General features: G+C 30.6%; 1 protein-coding gene across 1 annotated transcript; it reads right to left on the bottom strand.

Moving 5' to 3' along the window:
* Positions 1 to 8,349: 8,349 nt before the first annotated feature.
* Positions 8,350 to 20,649, bottom strand: LOC126845876 (uncharacterized). The gene is made up of 6 exons (XM_050584864.1): positions 20,544 to 20,649; positions 10,018 to 10,112; positions 9,767 to 9,956; positions 9,559 to 9,696; positions 8,683 to 8,976; positions 8,350 to 8,607 (listed from the first exon to the last, which is right to left on the bottom strand). Exons 2-6 carry the CDS (start codon positions 10,080 to 10,082, stop codon positions 8,350 to 8,352), a joined length of 945 nt encoding a protein of 314 aa, XP_050440821.1. The 5' UTR covers positions 10,083 to 10,112; positions 20,544 to 20,649.
* Positions 20,650 to 21,536: the final 887 nt, after the last annotated feature.

Genomic DNA, 21,536 nt, shown 5'->3' with positions numbered 1-21,536 from the left:
GATTTGTATCGATGAATGTAGACAAACCAAAAAAATATCACATACTATTTTATTTTAAAAGAGTGGAAACTTTTCATTATTTCACTTTTTAGTTGTAGCTATAGGTTTTAAAGTCTAAAAATTAGACCATAGGTAGATCCAAATTGGAGCTTTAACATAAACAATTTTCTCAAAAATCTACATTTAAAACCTTTTTTTTTTTTATTAAAGAAAACACAAAGAAAGCGAATAGTTACACTTTGGCCGTAGTAAATTTCTATGGCGCTATGTGGCAGGCGAAAAACCCTAATAGTATCCATCTTAATACTCAAAATATTTAGTTCTGCCTTCGTCACATTTACTAGGGGATCTATATTTTTGCTATACTCATAAAAAAAATTATATAAATAGTTTATATAAAATAAATAGACACATATGAATACAACGTAAAAAGGCTAATCACATTCAATTAGTCTATGAATTACATATTTTATATTATACCACGTTTACCAAACTGCAAACAAATTTAGTGTAATAAAAATATGTAACAGGTTTTCAATAATAAAAAAAAAACAATACAACTTACAGGTACTGAAATTATTTTATTGTTTGTAATTTTATATTAATAGAAATCAGATAATAATTTTGTTTTTTTATCAGACACCGAGGAGCGTAATATTTCAATAATTATTGTTAAATGCGTAAAAATATTAAAAATATTATTATTATGGTTATTGAACAATTCCGATTAATATTGCTTAACGTTATTAGTTAAAATTAAGTGGCTTAAGTACAGAAAATAGCCGCAGGCTTCTTGTCTGATAAGTATCTTCATCGTCGGAATTTGTATCATTGTCCTGGCGTAGGCCTGACTTTTAGATGGTTTGTAAGGCACATTAAGATGTGTATGAATTCCGCAAAGTTTAAAGTTGTAACACCTTAAAGGGGAAAATAATTTTTTTTTCAAGCAATTACCAACAAATGACTTTAGTCAAAATAATGGAACTGTTTAAATTGACTTTACCATCGAATCTGTTTATTAAAACTTCCTTCGCTTTTCTTGTTCTTTCTGCATTTTCTGGCGGCCATTCCTCGATTGCAATTAAGATTTTAAACCCATTCACATAGTCGACACACTTTTCAGGGGTAATTGACCAAGGTCTTCAGCGTCCATTGATTCGAATTCATCTAAGGCTTGTTTGACCTCGTCTGGATCAAACCGTCTCTCTGATTCCTAGACGAATGTCAATGTAAAAATGTATAACAATTATTATTTAGTAGGCCAGATAATATTATTAGAATACATAACAGCGAAGAAATTTGAATTTAACAAAAACATTACGTTATTGGGCTGGATAAAGGAAAATTTTTTTTTAAATATTTTAAATAGAAGTGATAAGAGATTAGATATTAGAGATAATAGTTAAAAGACTAAAGATAAGTACTAAGACGTAAGAGATAAATAGAGATATATGTAAAAATTTATATGATAGACTAGAATGCTAACTAGTGATAAGAATGGAAGTCGACGTCAACCATTTTTGTGGCATTTATGTATGTATAGAACAATATATATATATATATACACCTGTGATTCTGTGTTATCAGCTTAACTTATAATTTTTATAAGCGATGATAGCAGTTATAAATATGTGATAAGGTTCTAAGGCCCCACAAAGATGGCGGAAAATGCTAACTACAATTTATTTCTGTTGGCGGCGTGTACGCTTAGCAATTTAGTTTATTATACTATTTACATTTGTGGAGATAAACGATAAGTGTTAAGAGATAACATATTATCCATGATTTCGTGTGTTTTGCGTGGACCGATAAAAATAAGTCGGTTTTTTATAAATTAAAATTATTAATGATATTACATTTTCCTCGAACACCGTGTCCTCTACCGCGTCTAGTATTGAAGCGATCAGCAATTTTGTAGCGGGTCCTGTGCGAGTTTTAAAAATTATTAGTGCTCCAATTATCACTCATTATACCTTATACAGTATGAAAATAATTGTTCATTCTTACGTTTAAGTACGAATTGCTCTTTCAACGTCTCTCTCATGGTATCTATACCAAGCTGTCGGAACAATTCTTCACCAGCCTTAAGATCAAAGGAGTTAGTGGTTTCATCCTTGTGTGTTTTGTAAAAACTAATAAACTTTTCTATTTACTCTAGGGTCAGACCTTCACCCTACAATGTATGAAAAAAGTATTAATACAAGCTTTGTATAAGGCTGTGTCTAAAAAATGTGTAAATGATTATTTACCAACCCCCCAACCCCTCCCACCCAAGATTGATAATGGTCTATTCAAACAATACATCCCCAAAATTCCACATCGCTAGACTGATCAACATTTTTTACAATTTTTAAAAAAAAAAATCTGAAAGCTGAAATATAATGCTTCAAATGTATTTGCATGATAACTCGAGGTAAAATTTGTTGTACTTTTTTTTTAAATTTTCAAGTGTCATATAATAGCTGTATGAATCAACTAAGCCAGTAAGCTTAGAAAGCTGCAATGCTCGCTTTTTGGTAATATTTTCCAAATCAGATTCCAACAAAATATCATTTAACACTTCATTTTATATATTATATAAAATAATGAATGAGTTTCGGCTTTTTGTTCACTGCACAATATAATTTTTTTTTTTTACTATGCTTGTGATAGCCTGACAAAACAAAATAATAGCCAATAAAGGAACATCATTACTGTATTAACAAGTATACACTATAGCTGAAGCTCTAAATTAAGATTTTGCGAAAAATTCCATATACTTTACTCCTTAATAAATAAATGGTTTGGCGTCATCTTCGTGAAAAATTAAAATGGCAGAACGGATATGTGTTCAAATAGTAAATAATAGAAAACTAGTATATAACGGTTTTAAGAATTATAGCTGAAATATTATATTCAATAATAGGTATTAAAAAAAAAATTAAATCATTAAGTATTTATAACTTTTAATGTATTGTTTTTTAGTTTTGATTAATTAATAAATTTATTCTGCATTAGTCATTTTCGTTTAGGCAAGGTATTCTTCTATTAACATATTACAAATAATTTCAAATGAAATAAAAAATAATAGGATCTTCTGTTTCGATTAAGAATTTTGACGACCTATCAGTGGTACCGTAATTTCGTGTCATTTGTAAATGGGGATATTTTGTTTTTCTCGGTTGGCTACACTGTCAATTGAAACAAAGTCCATTATGAAGACGTGTTTAACAAGCATGTGAAGTCGAAGCAAACCAATTTAAAAGCTAATATTATTTACACTACATTAAACTTTAATAAGAAAAATTGATTATAATTTTAATGTCAAAACTTCTAACGACCAAACTGTGGTTTCAATTTTTCGACATCGGTTTTCTTATGATTAATATTAGCTTGTGTACTGTTATTCATATTTTACAGTTGAAATCGAAACAATACCCCTAACCTAAAATATTTTATTTCGTTGGAAAAACATGTCTGTCCAAAGTCACGCAGATATGCTGGTGACTAGATAGACATGTTTTTTTTTCAAAGGATGAAAACACAAAAAAACTGTTTTCGTTTATAAACGCAGTATTTGAATCATGACTAAATGACTTTTAAGATAATTTCCAGCCCTTAAGTAATAGTCGTTCGTTGCCAAATTTGAATTGGCAGTTTTATTTACACATTTATACTGTATCATTCATAATCTTAGTTTATTATAAATAATAAATATATAGTATCCATACTCTTACCCAGGCCGACGATAGGAAGAACACCACGCAGACAATAAGGGTGCACTTGAAATGCATAATTGAAAAACGATAATCAAAATTCAATTGAATACTTGTAACAATATAGCTGTACTGGGACTAAGATTTTTTGGAACAACAGTAAGTCTTAAGTATTTTCCACGGTGTTGCGTTGACTAGTGTTAATATTTGCCAAACCCTGTTGTGTTCTTGGATTTCACTGCATCACACATTCGACACTGTAAGACGTATAGGCTTTTTTGCTAGACAAATACAAAACCGTGTATTTTTTTTGTATTATTGTAAAAAAAATGTTTAGCACTGATGTTTGCAGAAGTGTATTTTGGTTTTTTCTCCATCGACGAGTACGTTTTGTTTTAACGTTAATGTGTTTTTTTCATGTTTTTACCCGTGTTGACAAAAGTTAACATATGCGGAGAAAACAATTTCTTATTTTGCTGCCAGTGGCAAGTGCTTTTATGAAGTATGGTTTTTACCGTACTTATTTACAAAACAATTCACGAAAACCTGTGACTTCCCCGATCGCCCGATACGGCCCACTCTTCTGATTTTTATGTTTATTTATTTATTTGGGAAACAATCATAATAGAAAGTCTATAATAATTTAATATTATCAATCATGTGGCTCCGTGATGGAAGCAGATATTCATATTATTATCAACTATTCAGTCCAGTGTTTACAGATAAAAATAAAAATATCGGTAAAATAGTTGTACCTAATGACACAAATATGTGCTTAAAAATAATTTTTAGTAATAAGGCGGATACGATTAGGGTTGATCGTCCCATATATCGTATTAACAGTAAAATTAAATTATTTTTATTAGGTACCTATTGACTACGGTCAAAGTATAACATTCCCCTTTTTTTTTAATGTTGCTTGATAAAGAAATAACAAATTTCTATCTCTTCCAATGGAAAGGGCTTATGATATTTGTTCGGGTTATCAACGTTTGTCGGTAGTACTATGTCGCAAGAACAGTCTATAAAAATTTGGAACTTATTGGACTATTTTTAAAAAAGTTATGGAGCGCCGTAATTTTAAACTGAAATATAAATAGATTTTGTTTGTTGTTTTTCTCGATTTTGATAATGTACCTTACAAGTAAGACTTTTTATCTATAAAGTTTCTACACGAAGAAATCGGTTCAGTGGCTTAAAAGATATAGTGGATAAAGACACACAAAAAAAAAAATTAATTAAAACACATCATTGTATATGCAATACCTTCTCAGCTACGCATCAAAGCTCAAATATAACTTTTGATAATAATTAAGTGCTGACATATATAGGTATTTTATTGAACTAACTTTTAAATTAAACATGTTTGTTTTGAAAAATAGTGGAATTAAATAAATATGTTTTCCTAAAATTGGCAGAAAAATTGTCTTTATTTGTTTTTTTTTAACCGTAGTTTATGATATTAAAATTAGACTTAAAATAACAGGTAAACCACCATTGTAAAAACATTTATATTTTGATTTTATTACCAAAGTCTTAGAAATTTAAAAACTATACCACGACATATTTTCAAAATCCTAAATACATGTTTATTATTTATTATATATACATTTATCTCAAGAAAAACTTATGAAAGTAATATGCAAATTCTATGAGCCAAATTGTTTTCCTAAATATTTGATTGTTTTTTATCTTTTTTTTTTTTTTTTTAAACATGTCTTGCAAAAATGATTTGATCAATCTTTTTCATTTTGAGTTTTTATTTGTAAATTGGTTGAATTCACAATAAATCTAAGTAATAATAAGTAACAATCGACAGTCTTTATGAAATATTTAATTTAGCACGGCCAAGCTATAACCGACGCGACATTTGTCTAAATATATTTATTCCGTCGGTCCATAAACTGTATATCTAACTGTATAATTGTCACACCTGAAGGGGAACGGAAGGCACTATTTATTAAGGGACAAAAGATAGACAATATTTTGACAAAAATTGCTATAGTAGCCATTTTTTATATATCGACTTATTGTAAGGTAAAAACGTATTAAGTTTTTCTACTTATAGTACGAGTAGTAACGTGAATAGGATTTTTAATAGAAATAAGATAAAATATTGGAATATAGCGCATCATGAACGCCATGAAAATATTTTTTATTCGAAGCGTTTTTCTATGAAACATTTTCTTACTTAGGTACTTCGGTTTTCTACCTACTATATATTTTTATTATTACTGTTGGTGTTACACCTTTTGTCGTTCAACCTTAGCTTAATCAAGTACACGCAAAACACATGTGGTATTCTACCGTAATTTAACTTTTGCATCTCGGTGTAACAAAAAAAAAAAAACAGGCGTACACGCTTGATAATTCTTTTAAACTAAAATATGTATTTCCATGTAGTCGTGTACAATTTATCAAAATATTTCTGTTCAAGACATTGAAGTGTCCCTTTTGCATCCCCGAAAATGTGGCATTGTTTTTACTGAAAATGCAATTTTTAGCACATTTTTGTCATGAAAGTGTTTTTATCGATATATTTTGTTAAATGTCTACTACTATAGTAAAAAAAACCATAGAGGTGTAAAGTGCTAGTTGAGTATTGTAGGTATAATATCTTAAAAAACAAACAATCGTAGGGCAAGTATTGTTAAGCCAGCCACATAAATATGCAAATTTCAGTCATCTAAGTTGTATACTAAAATTTAATCAGTTCATCCAGACAACTGAACAAACATACTAGAAAAACCACTCTACTGCAAAAATGTGCCGTTTAGAGGAAAATTCATAAATGTAAAACATATTATTGCGAGTACACTGTACACGTGGGATGTACAATGCAACTTAGTAAAAGACAAAAACTCAATAGAAAATACCTCTAACGCCAAAGATAGTTTAATAAGAGAGGAAGGAAAAATAAATTTTAAAACCGCCTATTAGTATCATAGAGCGAAAATACTACTTAAAAGGCCTCACAACCGTATTATAAAATCTAAAATTTTTGGAATAAAAAAAAAATATATATATTCCTTTCTTTTATAACAGCGTTAACAGAGAATTAAATATTTCAATTGAAAAAAAGGCGTTTAAGGAAAGAACCGGGATATTCGACCAGGACTGTTACAACTAAATATGACTAAATTTAAACACATAACTGTTGCCGCACGGTCTGGTGTTAGGTGTGACCGCCTATCGGACAACATGTTCGTAACATCAGACCCGTGCAGCCGGTGTATAACTTAATAAGTTAAAAAAATCATAATAAGTCAAAAAGGGCAAGAAAATGGTACATTATTCTAGGCAATTTTCTAACTTCAAACCACTTAGTTTCAACCAACATATATAAAAATCGGGCATCATACAGTCCATACATAAGTTATATTAAATACATCAAATTCAAGCATTATATAATTCAAGAACAATTTACAAGTAAGCCTACACAATAGAAGTATTCTACACAATTTGGTCGACCTGCACAACGAGTCTACCGAGTCAACCTAGTCTAACTATGTGTGTGAATGACGCTCGAAAAGTACAAGATCTTATGATACTTCTGGCCAATAACGATAAGGAATCTGATGACTGGATGGAAATAACGAAAATAAATATTAAACAAATTCAAATAAATCTGAGTTTCCTATTTCCATACCCCTTTTTTACATAGAAACCAATTTTAGAAATCATCCTTGTTTGATGAATACGACCAAAGTGGCAAACACGATGGTCTACTTGACTACAGCATATTAAAAAGAAGTTGTTACGTATCAGCAGTTTATATAAATATATATGGTGGGGATTGTCCTCCATACTCGAGTGCTACACCGGCACTTGTCGTTCGTGTAATTTGGGTTTTACAATACACGTCAGCGAATATTATTATTTATATTAATCTAATTGTGTTTAAATTTCATACTAAAGTATAATAAATTGGCGACGAGGAAATTATGACAAAATTACACATATAACTATGCTTTTGCCTGACATGGCATTTTAACATATAGTTGAGTGCATAAGTGGCCTAACTCATAAATTAAAATTAATAAGTTAATAAAATCAAACAAGTTAATATATTAAAAATAATTTAAATACATTTAATAATTTGTTATATACATATATTTATTTAAATTAACAAATTTTATAAATAAATAAAATACAATTATTTTAATACTAATCAAGATACAAAAATGATTAAACAAATAATTATATATTATTTATAGATTATTACAAAGAATAGAGGACGATTAATTAAGGGTAAGGCACTTATTTTCTATTGAATAATGTAAATTTTGTAGTTATTTTTTTTTTCGAGATAAAGGTGATTTTATGACTTTAAGTTGTAATAAATTCTATAGACCTGTGACCTCCCCCGTCTCTATATGGTTCGGCTTCACTATGCCCCAACCCCACAGTACTGTCTTTAAAAAATGTGGGATAGTGGTTACTGTTAGAGTAATACTTATAATCTTGGTTTTGTTTAGCAAAAAAAAAACATTTTTTTCTATTTGTTAAAGTTGTAGGCTTATGCGTTATAAAAAAAAAAAAAACAACCGTATGCGAGCGAATGCTATATTCATTAAGTGTACAACATTGATAACAATATTATTATCTACATCATCCCATAAACAAATATGTTGAATTTTATAATGAGGTTTTCTCATGGATAAATAGTGTTATTTAGTGACAATTTCTTTTCAGGTATGTCGTGTTCTATTTGTATTTCACCTGATTGTGGCTGTAAATTATTACTAAAGTTTTCAACACTGTCTTCTCGCGACAATCGTTTGCCGAAATGTCTTTCCACCCATTTCAGCATGGACAACACGGCATCGGTGGTCGGCAAACGGCGTTCAGCATAGGTTTTAACCGTATTAGACTGAGTTACGCGGAATGTAGCGGCCCTGCCTTTCAACGCCTAGTGATGAAATTTATAATCAAAATATACACATTGATAAATTAGTTATTTTTAAATGTATTGTAGGTAAATCACCAGCATGGCGTCCTCGTCCGTCTTGTCGTCTCCGGCGTAAATTGTGCGGACGTGATCACTCCAATCCAGACCGAAGGTTTTACTTAAAATGTACAAAGATGCATGCCCTTTGTTCCATTTTACAGGAGGTTTCGCTTCAACAGCACAAAGAGCTTGATTCGCTTTGAACCCAGCTCTTTCAATGAAAAACTGAGCTTTGGACACCAGTTCAGTATGAAGGTCTAAGGGTACTTCACGATAATGGAACGTCAACGTAGGGCCTTTGTTTTCCACCCAAGCACCATCTTTACAAACCTACAAAATTTAAAAAAAAACAAATTTTCTTTTTAAGTGTTCTGAGCGCATTTTTGGGAAGTGAGGGCGAGGATAGTTCCTTTTTAGGAGATTAGAACGAAAGCTTAGATTAAAATAAAAATTAAAGTTGTGAACTTAAGCTAATTGGTTGAGTGTAGGTATTTTCAGGCCAGTGTGTACATGTTTTGGGTTACCATGAGTTAATATTGAATAGAGGAAAGGAGTGATATCACTCCCTCGTGGGGCAGCTGCTTTAATAGGATGGCAAATAGAGTAGCTGGAGTTAGTCGAACAGAGTAAAGAATTTATAAGTAAGGTAAGACTTTATTAGTAACAAATATGGAGTAGGGATGAACTTTTTCAGTTTTAACAGAAGGCAATCGTGCCAAAACCAGTCAAAGGCCAGGGTGACGTCCAAGAAAACCGCTGTAACAGGAATGTTTTTTACAAGCTAGGTAACCTAGCCAGGAATACCGTAAAATGGCGACAGACATGAAGAACATAGAGAATTTAATGCTTTCCTCGTTGTAAACTATGAATAGTAGCGTTTGTTGAAATGTACGGCATGCCTGAGATACATACCTGATCTTGGAGAGATTTCGACAGTTTGGAGACTTTTTCTTCATATTCTTTGGGAACTGGATAATTAAATTCGCTACCATCGGGAAAGTGAATTTCAAGACCATGGTTACCAGCATAAGTGATTCCCTCAATACCGACCTAAAATTATTTTAATTATCTGTACTACGTATAAATACCTAACGCAAAGTACACAATTTCAATAACGAACCATGTCTTTGACATTGTTTACGTTTCTTCCCGAAATGATTGCTATGTACACGTTTGACATTTTCGACAATCTTTCCAAAACTCTTTTAGTCTGGACGGGTAACGTAGCCAATTCGGGACGTCCAGCGATTGAAGTTAATGTTCCGTCATAGTCCATTAATATCGCAAGCTTGTTTGAGTTTCCAATGTACCTAAAAAATCAAAATTTAAATTAAAACATATTGTAGGTAGTTAAAAAGTACAAATATTTACTTGGATAAGTAATCGTCAAATATTGGTAACACATTGTCTCCGTCATTAGTAAAAAAAGTGCTCATTCCTTTCAATAGGGCTGTCCATCCATCTAACTACATAACTTAAAGTCTTATTAAACTATTAATGTAAAATACTATTATATTTTTGCAAGCGCAACATTAAGCCAAGAAAAAATAGCAGCTAAAAAAAAATGTATCCAAAAGATAGAAAAACATAGGTTCAATGTAGATTGTAGTGAGTTCAAAACGTTAGTAACAAATCAAAGATGTAGTACGTTTGAAGGTAATCAAGTTAATAAAGAAAAAAATTTTCAAGTATTCCTATTGCTTCCATAATTATTTGTGTACCTCCACTCTTGGCATAAGAACAACCCTAGTATCATCACATTTTCGTCCAATTCAAACGCTATGATATCCTTTCCCTCTTCCCCTACCTCTAATACTCTTTCCCGGTTCATTTCCAATTTAAAAGCCAGCATTAACCCTATTTATATTTTTCTCCTGTCTACAGTCCTCAATACTTTACAAATTGTAATTTACAATACAATACTAGCTTTTTTTTTCTACATTGTGTCAACTTTATAATAAATTAATAACATTACTTTTAGTTGTATTATGCATATTATACTTTATGCTTACATAATAATTTACATAAAATGAATTAAATTTTGTTGCTCTACATTTATTTTAAAAGTATTCCTGCTATCCTATATTAAAGTTTAGGTATCCAGTAGGTACTTAATAAACTTTATCTTAATATTAAGTACGGCATGCCATTGTAGTTATTGTCGATGTACTTAAATCAAATATTTAACCCGATAAACTTATAAATACATATTGAATAGCGGTTAACATTTTATTGTAATAAATAAACTTATATTTACCGTTTTCGAAAAGCTGGTAGAATAAGCGTTTGTCACTTGGACATAGATAAAAAAGCTTAGGAGGATAAAAATATAGTATTTAAGATGCATCATCGTTTTTTTTTTACTTGTTAATTTCACTCGATACTCGAATAATGTTTTTCAGAAATTTTCCATTTGAATAACTTTCAACTAGATGTTTTTATAGCGAATCTATGTGAAATTTAATTTAATTTAATACCTATTGCAATACAATTAATAATTGTCACTATAGACCATAAAAAGCGTAGTTGTTTTGTTTGTATAGTGTCTATGAATTTTTCTATTAAGTAATATTATTTTATTCCACACCAATGTTAACATACAAAGGAAAAATAATTGAAAAGAAAATCTAATACTGTTAACAATTTTTTCTATGTTTATAAGCAAACACGCCCGTTGTGTGGTGCGACATGTACATTTAATTATGCGTTCTGGTTTATTGCCAAAACTTTTTACTAACATAATAATAAATGAAATCTAAGTAGGGGTGTTCAAATATGAATACAACATACAGAATTATTTTTTGCGTAGTTTAAGTATATTATTTAAAAAAAAAAATAATAATACACAGTAAATTCAATAATAAATAATATGTGATAACTAATCAAATATGTTTTGTATTATTATTATTATTTCGTAATGAAACTCTTTATAAATACATTTTTTTGCTAATTTTTATCTTTCCACATATAATGTACTATTTACTAGAATTTTTGAGACGCTAAAATCTAAACCGACAATTTTTCGGTCTTAGAATTTTGTTTAGATAGGAATATATTTGTAAAATTATGATATGCGTTTCCATCAAGGTGGTTTTCATAATATTGTCTAAAAGAAAGAAAAAACGTCGTTTCTCAGTTTATTTGGAGTGATGGTGTTTTGTTATTTTTCACTTTCGACTATCATACTAATTCATAATAAACTTCAGATAGATTAGCTGGGTAGGTCAGAGCACATTGAAGGGGTGAAGGTAGAAGAAGAAGTATTCCCATCTACGTTTTTTGGACAGTGATTTTTGTCTTAATTGTTGCAGCTGAGTGATGAAATCAAGTTGAAAAAAAACCGCTTCGATGCGAATCTGTAGAGGAAATAATGGGCTTAAAATTGTACTTTTAGTATTGGCACAGATTAAATAAAACCAGATTGTACACTTGATCATTCACTAATTACTGAAAACCTACTCAACATGATGCGACCACATTTAGAAATTAAATTATTGTACTAAACATTTTACTAAAATATTTTATTATATGGAACAATGTCTAATTGGCATCTCACGTGGTGAGGAGTCCGCTTTATTTTATATTTTAATAAAGTTGTTTATAAAAATATATATATATAAGTATATATAATAATAGATTTTGTAGCTAATATATCATTGAAATTACTGCAAATCTTAGTGTTATTGTGATTGTAATAACTGTCATACATGTGTCCTATTAATTATCCAACATTTATCTTATTACTTATATGATCAAAATTCGTATCCACAATAAAAACTCCAAATTGAATTATACCATTTTAGTTGTCTACAAGTTTTGCGCAAACTCGAAGTCAATAGTCATATCTATAAAGAGTAAAAACAAAAAGTAGACGTCCTATATAAGATACACTACACTGAACAAGTTTTGGTATCGATCGGTTTTTTTTACAAATGTTTTACGATGTATGTTACACCTATCTTCAGACTAATTATCAGCTCTTAAATCCTAAAATTGCACCAGAAAAAAAATGATATAGAACTTTAAACCTCTCTTCCCGGAGAGGAGGATGGGGTTGTCGAAATTTGGATTATTTCCATGTGCAATTTTGTTGGTAAAACTTTTATAATAAAAATGCTAAAGTCGGCACTTGTGCACATAATGTTTGAGTACATTTTTTTTAAACTGCATCGAAAAATATTCATAAATCAAGTATAAAATTTTGATCGGAAAATGTGTTTCTCATTTCTTTTTTTTCTGTGTTCACTTCTTAGTATTATTTTTTGCTAACACCAAAAGTTGACAATTTCATCGAACCAGATACACTATTTACATAAGATTCACGCACAACTACTGCTTTTAATAAACAGTAAAACGAAAATTGAATTTTAATTTGAAAAAATAAAACGTTCCACGTACAAGACGGGACTTTAGCGGTAAAATAATTTTCAAATAAACGTTTCTATGCAAATCAGTAGAAATACAACTATCGAAAATATAATTTGCAAAACGAAATAAATTGTCACTATAACATTTGTTTTTATCGTTTTCGAATTGATTAAAATGTTTGTAACTATAATACAAAAAAATCCCGAGTTATCATGTTAATAAGCTGTTATTTAGACAATATTGTAGCTCATAATATAATTCATTAATGTTTTCATAAGTAAATATATTATTAGCAAGAATACTACAACTTACAATTGATAATAAAACTATTTGATGGAACCTAAAAGGTTTTACAAAATATAAACGCGATGAACTTAATCGTTACCGTGTATGCCTTTGTCTCAATAACGTTTTCTGGCTAGCATAGTAAATATATTTTTTAGATGTTATAAAAACCAAAAGACAACAAGTGTTTTTTGAGAAGCGACCGTAAGTGAATGTCTACGTCTGATGCTTACTTTATTACATTCAATCAAAGTGGTCACAAGTTAATGGTTTTTCTGGAATTTCTATTGCCACAGATTAGACAAAACCAAATGGTGTAATCCATACTAAAGCAATTTAATTGCTGAAAAAACAGGGTGATTCTTTTATTATGAACCACTGAATATCTCATAGGGTTTAATAAGAGATTACATTTTTTTTTCATATTGTTTTTATACAATGTGATCTCGATTTTTCACTTTTTTTTTTTTTTACCCCCTCCCGACTTAGTTTTTTTGTTAGCAACTTTTGAAACTTAAATGGTAACATATATATTTTACTAACGTTTTAAGTTGAGAATAATTTACTAAACATTTTGACTGGTTGATATCCAGTTTCGGATCTATCTTTGAAGCTATTGAAGTTTTTGGTTTAGGGCAGGAGGAAAGGTGGAGTGTATTTTTTATTTTTATTATTATCTGCGCGCATTTCCCAACTGCACTTCCCTTCCCATCATTACTTTTAAACTCTTATAACTTTAAAAATAGTTGTCCGAAACTGGTTTTCGACCAGTCAACATTTTTAGTTCATTATTCTCAATTTAAAAAGTTAATAAGATATGTAAGTTACCATTGAAGTCTTAAAAATTGCTATCAAAAAAACTAAGTTAGGAGAGGGGTTAAAAACAAAAAAAATTGTGGAAATTGAGATCACGTTTTATAAAAACATTATAAAAAAAAAATTAAATTATTAATTAAACCCAGTGAGATATTGACTGGTTCATGATAACAGAAACACCCTCTATAAAAACAATATGAAAAATAAAAATGTTAATTTCTTATTAAACCCTGTGAGATATAGAGTGGTTCATGATAAAAGAATCACGCTGTATAAAAAAAACCAAAACCCTCTTCAATGCAAACCACTGGTAATGAAAAAAAATCAGTGTAAAGTCTTTGTTGCAGTACATTTTTATTCAACAAAAACCTAACAGTGAAAAAGGGCCAAGTCTTAGACACCCTCCCAAAAAAGTCAGCCAATCAAAGTAGTAACATTATAGGCAAGTCTGCTATTCCTTTATGAACCTGAATTCCCTCCTACTTTTATGAGCAAAACTGCTCTTTTATTTGTATTGCTTAACACTTGGCCAGTTTATGAATGAAACATAAAACATCATTATTAAATGTACTCCCTTAGGAGTTACGTGGATAATAGGATCGAGATAATCCAGAAGAAAAGGAAAAAGGTCAGATCCCCTCCCAAAAAATTCAGCCAATAAATATCTATATTGTGGCTAAGTCTGTATTATGCCTCATTAAGAAAGGTTAGGTTAGGTTACCATTACAATTTCATATTAAAATATTCTGTATTTGATGACCGATAAATGAAATTTAGCAAACAATTGCTATTTGCCATATTGTAACACTAAAAAAGAAAGTTTATTTTGACGGCGCGGGAATTTGTGATTAATTAATAAAAACCAGTGCTAATCTAATCAAACAATATTCATGCGCGTCAACATCATGCATTTAGAATTACACTCCCTAAAGTTGCATTCATTTTGAGTAAATTGCAACTTTCAGATTTTTCCCTTTAGTTACACTATAACACCTGCCTTTGTGTCAAATGTCACGTTTCTATACCTATACGGGAAGTGTTTTAAAATTTGATGATGAGTCAGTGAGTCAGTGAGTCAGTAACAAAAATGAAAAGAGTTACTATTAAGGGCTCATATGTTTACAGTTTCCTAAGGTACTCGAGCTTAATCTATGTTTCAAATTTCAAAAGCTTATCTTAAGATGAAACCAATATACGCGAGTAAGAAAAACGGGGTCAATTGTTTCGTGTAAAGATACTCTGGCATTGTTCGAACTTAGCCTGGCGCACTGCTGTATGCTCAGATAGACAGACGATCAACCCTAAACGTAACCACCCTTACAATAAAAAGTAGCCTATTTACACTTCCACGGAGTGTTGTTTTTTGTTTAACCAGTGAAATGCCTATGTTTCAAAAGTTGCTATAAAAAAAAAAAAGAAAAGTTGGAAGAGAGGTAAGAAAAAAAATTGCGAAAAATTTCGCTCACATTTTCTAAAAACTATCAACTAAGAAAGCATAACTATATAAATTCTAATAGTATTAATATTTCGTACGAGAATTCGGTTAGGTTACAAATACCGTTTAAATATCTAGCGATTGTTTTTAATATTTCTGTTGTACATACGTGTTCATATGTTATTCGCAACTACTATGAAATACGTTTTTTTTATACGATGTAGTATGTACGCTTAACGGTATGATTTTATAATATTTTACAAAAATGTATAGTGGCACAGTAAATTTAGAAGACGGTGAACAGTGTTCATTGTTCAAACAGTTATTTGAACCTCGCGACAAGAAATAAATGCAAAACGTAATAAATCGTCACTATGACATGTGTTTTTATAGTTTTCGGATTGATTTTCGTTTTTGCGTCTTTAATAAAATTTTAAAAAACCCACGTAACCGTATCGATGTATAGTTATTCAGACAATATCGAAAAATTGTCAAATTCTTCAATTTTTGTTCATAAGTAAATATATTAACAAGTACACCAAAATGGAAAACAAAACCATTCGATGGAACCTAAAAGGTTTTACAATTAAACGGGAACATTTTTTATGTTCCATACTCAACGTATACAATCCAAATATTAATAAATTTTCATTTAAACACATGCCAATGCTAAAGAATGAATGGTGTGTAAATAAACCATTCGCATCGTCATCGTATATGCTTTTGCACAATTACGTTTTTTGGCGAGCACAGTTTTTCGTACATTCAGCCTTAATAAAAACGTATCTTGATCGACTCCTGAAGTTTTAAACAGCAAAAAAAAAAAAAAAAATTACTTCACATTGCTATATTATAACCTCATTATGCACTTATGAACTTCATTATGCAAGTCGATGGTGTACTCGTTTTTTTTATTATTTCCATGCAGATGTTTCTGTTGAATGCAAATTCCGAGTATCGCGTTAATGTGATGAACAATATGTTAAGTCACAGTGGATGGCTTGAATGGCACCAAACGGACAAATTGCATATAATTGAACGCTGGATGAACATTTATGAAGAAATCGATGCATATGATTTACTCGCACCTAGTAAGGATAAACGAATAGTTAACAACGAAAATTTAGAAAGTAAAATTCGACAAGTACACCAGTTTTTAAGCTGTAAGTACGCCAAGGTGTTGGAGGAATTATGTGAATACGAGAGCGGTATAGGCAGTGCGTGTATGAGAATCCAAGATCAGTCTGAATCTGTGATATGTTTTGCAAGCTTACTGGAAATTCTAAAAAAATCGGATTCATTAGTTACGAGTATGCGAGGTTCGCTTTCGTGCTTACACCAGTTATCTCCACAAAATCACATCGACAAAGAAGTGTTCAACATCCTAGAGGATTTGAAAAATTATTACCGAGACTTAACTTTTCACAGGGACCTAGGCGCTACCGGACATGTTGTCTCTACCTTAGCTAAGCAGATTACAGCTGTCCAAAAAAAAATGTCGACTACCATAGAGCACGTAAGTGCATTTTATAACAGTAATTGTGGGCCTATTCCCAAAAAAACGAACCGCGTTAAAGCATTGCAGCCAACCTGTAATCCACACAGTGCGGTGGAATATATCAAGACACACATAACAGACGAGATAATAGATTTGTTTATAATATCTTTTAACGAGAAATATGGACTTAAATATGATTCGGCGACAAAAAAGACTATTTTAATGTATGATCCAGACTTGTTACATCGAGTAAATCAAATGAACAATCTCCTTGCAAAGGATGCATGGTCGGATTTGAATAGCAAAGATATTTTTCGGAATCCTAACGAAGTCGCCCAGAGTTTGCTTACAAAGACCGATGGAAAAATTGTCACCAAAGAAAATGTAGACGGAAAAGTTAAAGAAGCCCATCGTCTATTGAGCTGCACATATGCGCTAACGTTAAAAAGATGTTGTGACTACGCGAGACTCATAAAGAAGATACATAGCAAGCATTCTTCGACCTACCAGGAACAGTACATGGATACAATAATCAGGAGCGAACCGTTGATCACGCGTATGCGAAATGCGCTTTTGCATTTCCACCAGTTATCTCCACATGTTGGATACAACAAAGAGGTTTTTGACTTATTAGAAAGATTCAGCGAGTCTTTTAGTACTCAAGTCGTTAAGAAAAAAACTGGTCTTAAACATTTTTTTAGCAAAAACAGAGACAGCAAAATCGTCACAAAAAATCCTGATATCGAATCCGAAATGACGGGTATATCAAAACGTTTAGTCAAATTCTACGGTTCCAATTGTTTTATTCTGAGTAGCATCGACCGAAACACATTTATAGAGGAAAACGTTGATATAACGCCCAACGATCTCAAAGCCAAGTTTAAAGAAGAAATAACCCTCCTTATAAAAACTAATTACGATGAATTTGGATTTCCATTCAATACAGCCAGTAAAATGAAAAATAAAGAAATCGTGGCGTAGTCTCCATTGCAAAACCAAAGATAAATACTACATGAATAGTAATTATATTTCTTAAATTAATTATTTATCGATTAAATATCTTTAGACAAATTATGCCGGTCCTATTATTCTCTCTCAATTACATTATGCACAGGGTTTTATTTGTCCAAAATCATTGTGTCTCAAGCAAATATATTTTTCTTATACATTTAAATAATTTTTGTCAATATTGTCAAAGTGTTATCAGATTATAATTTAACAGAAAAACGACCACTGTAACAATACTTATATATTAATTATAATACCAAAATCTTATCAATTCAAAAATTATACACGAAATATTTTCAAAATCTTAAGTACATATCTTATTTATAGTGTATTCCAATTTATCCCAAGTTAAAACTTTAGGAAGTAACGTTTTTTCTTAATTGCAGAGTGGGATAGATGTTTTAAATTGATTTGCACTAGCGTTATTTTAAACGATGCATTAAGATAAAAGTACATAATTTATTCACAAAGAATCATATTTATTTTTATCAGATTTGGATTTACAAAATAAGTAAACTATAAACTGTAAAAGTGATACAAAACGGTTAATGTTGTTGTAGAAAAAAAACCTATTGAAAATGATTCAGGTATCGAACGCGAAGAAAATGGCGGTTGTTTGTTTAGTGAAATATAATGACGGCTGAAAAATAATCGTGACAACCGAACTATTAAATTTAGTGCTACCGAATAACAGTGTTTATAAATGTTTTGTTTTATATCAATATGATTGACATTATTGGTAAACATACCAAGACATTCTGCTTCCAATAGTAGAAGTTTGTTTTTAAATAATCTGATAGTTCCTTATCAAGATTTCTACTTACTGACGGTTTGGTAGGTACAACACAGTTACTTCCATTTAAATTAGAACCTATCATAAAATACATAAATAATTCAATAATTCACAATAAAAAATATTACATTGGTGATTTTATTAAGCCAAGTGTTATATTTTATAAATAATTTAATGTTAGTTAAGAAAATTAAAATAAAATATGTTACATATTACTTACTAGGAATAGTTACTAATTTTATGAGAGTTTTTGCCCTTTTTTGACATGATTAAATCTTTAAGACATTTAATATTTTGCACAAAAATAACAATGGATATGACGGTATGTACGGTTTTACACCCCATTGCAGTTATTATGATACGTATAATATTACGTATAATACGTAATATTATGATAAGTAATAATGATAATGATAATAAAAAAAAATTGACTTGTGTCGTTTTTCTCATAATATATTGTAATTTGAAGACTTGTGTCCTTGGTCACGAAAAAACATATTGACTTGTGTCATTTTTCATATTTTAAAAGTTAATGTAACGACTTTTGTCGAATCACACTATATCATATTTTGATAACGGGTACGGTGTGGCGCAGTGGATATCGCAGTTGCCGCAAGGCGCCTGAGGTTAAGCTGCGACCGGTACCGCTTGATCCCGGATGGGTGACCACCCGGGTTTTTAACGGCAAACCACACCAATAGGCCGACCGGTGAGGACCAAGTTAGCTATAATCCCGGTCAATAAGTCCACACGACATTATTATTTATATTTTGATAACCGTTAAACTTATGTTCAGTACAGTGAGACCAGTCGACGCAGCATACAATTTCTTACAAAGTTGATATGTAACCCAAAAATGGCCAAAATTGACTTGTGTTCTTTTGTCCAAACACCGTCCAATTTATTTATTTACTTATTTATTAAAAATCAACATTTATTTGAATTTAAGTCGTAAATATTCAAAATGTAAAATGATATTAAACGTTTGAAATGTAATTAAAAGTATATGTTATTTTCTTATATATAATTTATTCTTAACAAATGTATTAAAATGTACGAAGAAAGTTGAAAAATGGTATTAAAAAGGATAACGTTAAAACGAAGAGGACACTGATTTTTTTTAAAAATATTAATCATTTGTTATTATTTAACTAATGTCAATAGACGATAATAATTTTTTATTCTCACATCTGGTACACCGTAAATAAAGACACAACATAATAGTTATCAAAGTTCTTTAAATATTTAAAAAAAAAGATGTACATAAGAGCATAAAAGCTTATAGAGTAACTTACTATAGCTAACAACATATTAGCGTGATAGCTTTTATTTAAATCCATTCGAATAAAAATTTATTTAGAATTATTATTATTTTGATTTTTGTAAACATATGATCTTAATACCTATCAATGATCTATGCTATAATTATAAAATCGAACATTGTACTGTAATGGTTAAAATAAAGGAGAGGTAAAGGGGCTCAACGTAGGGCGCCATATGAAATGGTTAAAATAAAGGAGAAGGGTACACGCCCACGTTGGTCACCATTTGTAATAGATTAGATCAAGATGTGTGGGTAAATGGGGAAAGATTATGGAAGCTGAAGGAGCTATCTTACACTCCCCTAACCTCTTCAAAATTAAACCATTACGCTAAATATTGTGATGTGTGTGAAAATGTTACTGTGTACGTACCTCGTTTGTAGTGAAGCAACAATGTTGAAGTAGCAGCTTGTAGATTAAATTAATTTATTACTTAGATTTAATAATGAAATACACTTGCGTCTAATTTAAATCAGTCACCTAGTTTAGGAACTGATATGATTTTCTAATGCGCGTACTTACAAATGATATATCTATAGCTCACTCAGCGTATGATAATTATTTGCTTAAAGGAAGTTGCTGTTTTGTTTATACTTTTTATACCCTTTTAACCCTGGACGTTCCGCCTCAAAATGCTAAAACAATAAGTGGGGAACGACTCAAAGTTCGTTCAGAAGTTCTGAACAATCAGGCTGTGATATTCAGGAGCGGCCAATCCGGTGATCGACGTGTGACCCCACTCAATAGTCACTACTCTGATTGACTTCCCTTAGCTGAACACTGATTAATTTACTGTTTAACTACCTAAATTATCCAATTGCTGGCGAGAACATCCAAGTTCCAAGTGAATATTTTAATTCAATGAAATTGGATCTGTTTTACGCTTCTCAAGAGAATTAAATGAACCAGGCCAGTCTCTTGGACTATGTTAAGATAGTTAAATTAATTGATGAATTATTAAATAGAACAATAAATGAACACAATGTTTTGTTGTGCATACGACTTTGAAAATACGCTGGATCAGACCATAAACGATTAAGTGGAAATCATCTGACCACACTCAACATGTTTTATCAATTAAATAATTAGTAAGTTGCAGACGAGCGTGGCCAGACAACTTAAGCCACCGGAATCACGATGACTACTGAGGCTACTAGCTCTACTGGATCTACTGGATGTACTGGCTGAACGGCAAACCTGTTGCTTGTCTTATAGGGGTGGATGTGCGTCATCAGGGGGGGGGAGATATAAAAATGTCCCCTCGTATGAAATCATCCATGCGTAAAGTCTGAGTCAGCGTATCTTATGTGTCATTTTTATTTAAGATATCCATTTATACTTTTTATATAAAAATTATACTAAAAA

This window comes from Adelges cooleyi, unplaced genomic scaffold (assembly GCF_023614345.1).
Source record: "Adelges cooleyi isolate 19-005CV unplaced genomic scaffold, UGA_ACOO_1.1 ACOO_flye_CR_arks_rails_tigmint_CR_PRNA_8, whole genome shotgun sequence".
NCBI lineage: Eukaryota > Metazoa > Arthropoda > Insecta > Hemiptera > Adelgidae > Adelges > Adelges cooleyi.
Note: the sequence above shows the minus strand (reverse complement) of the source record. Positions and strands in the feature narration are given on the sequence as shown.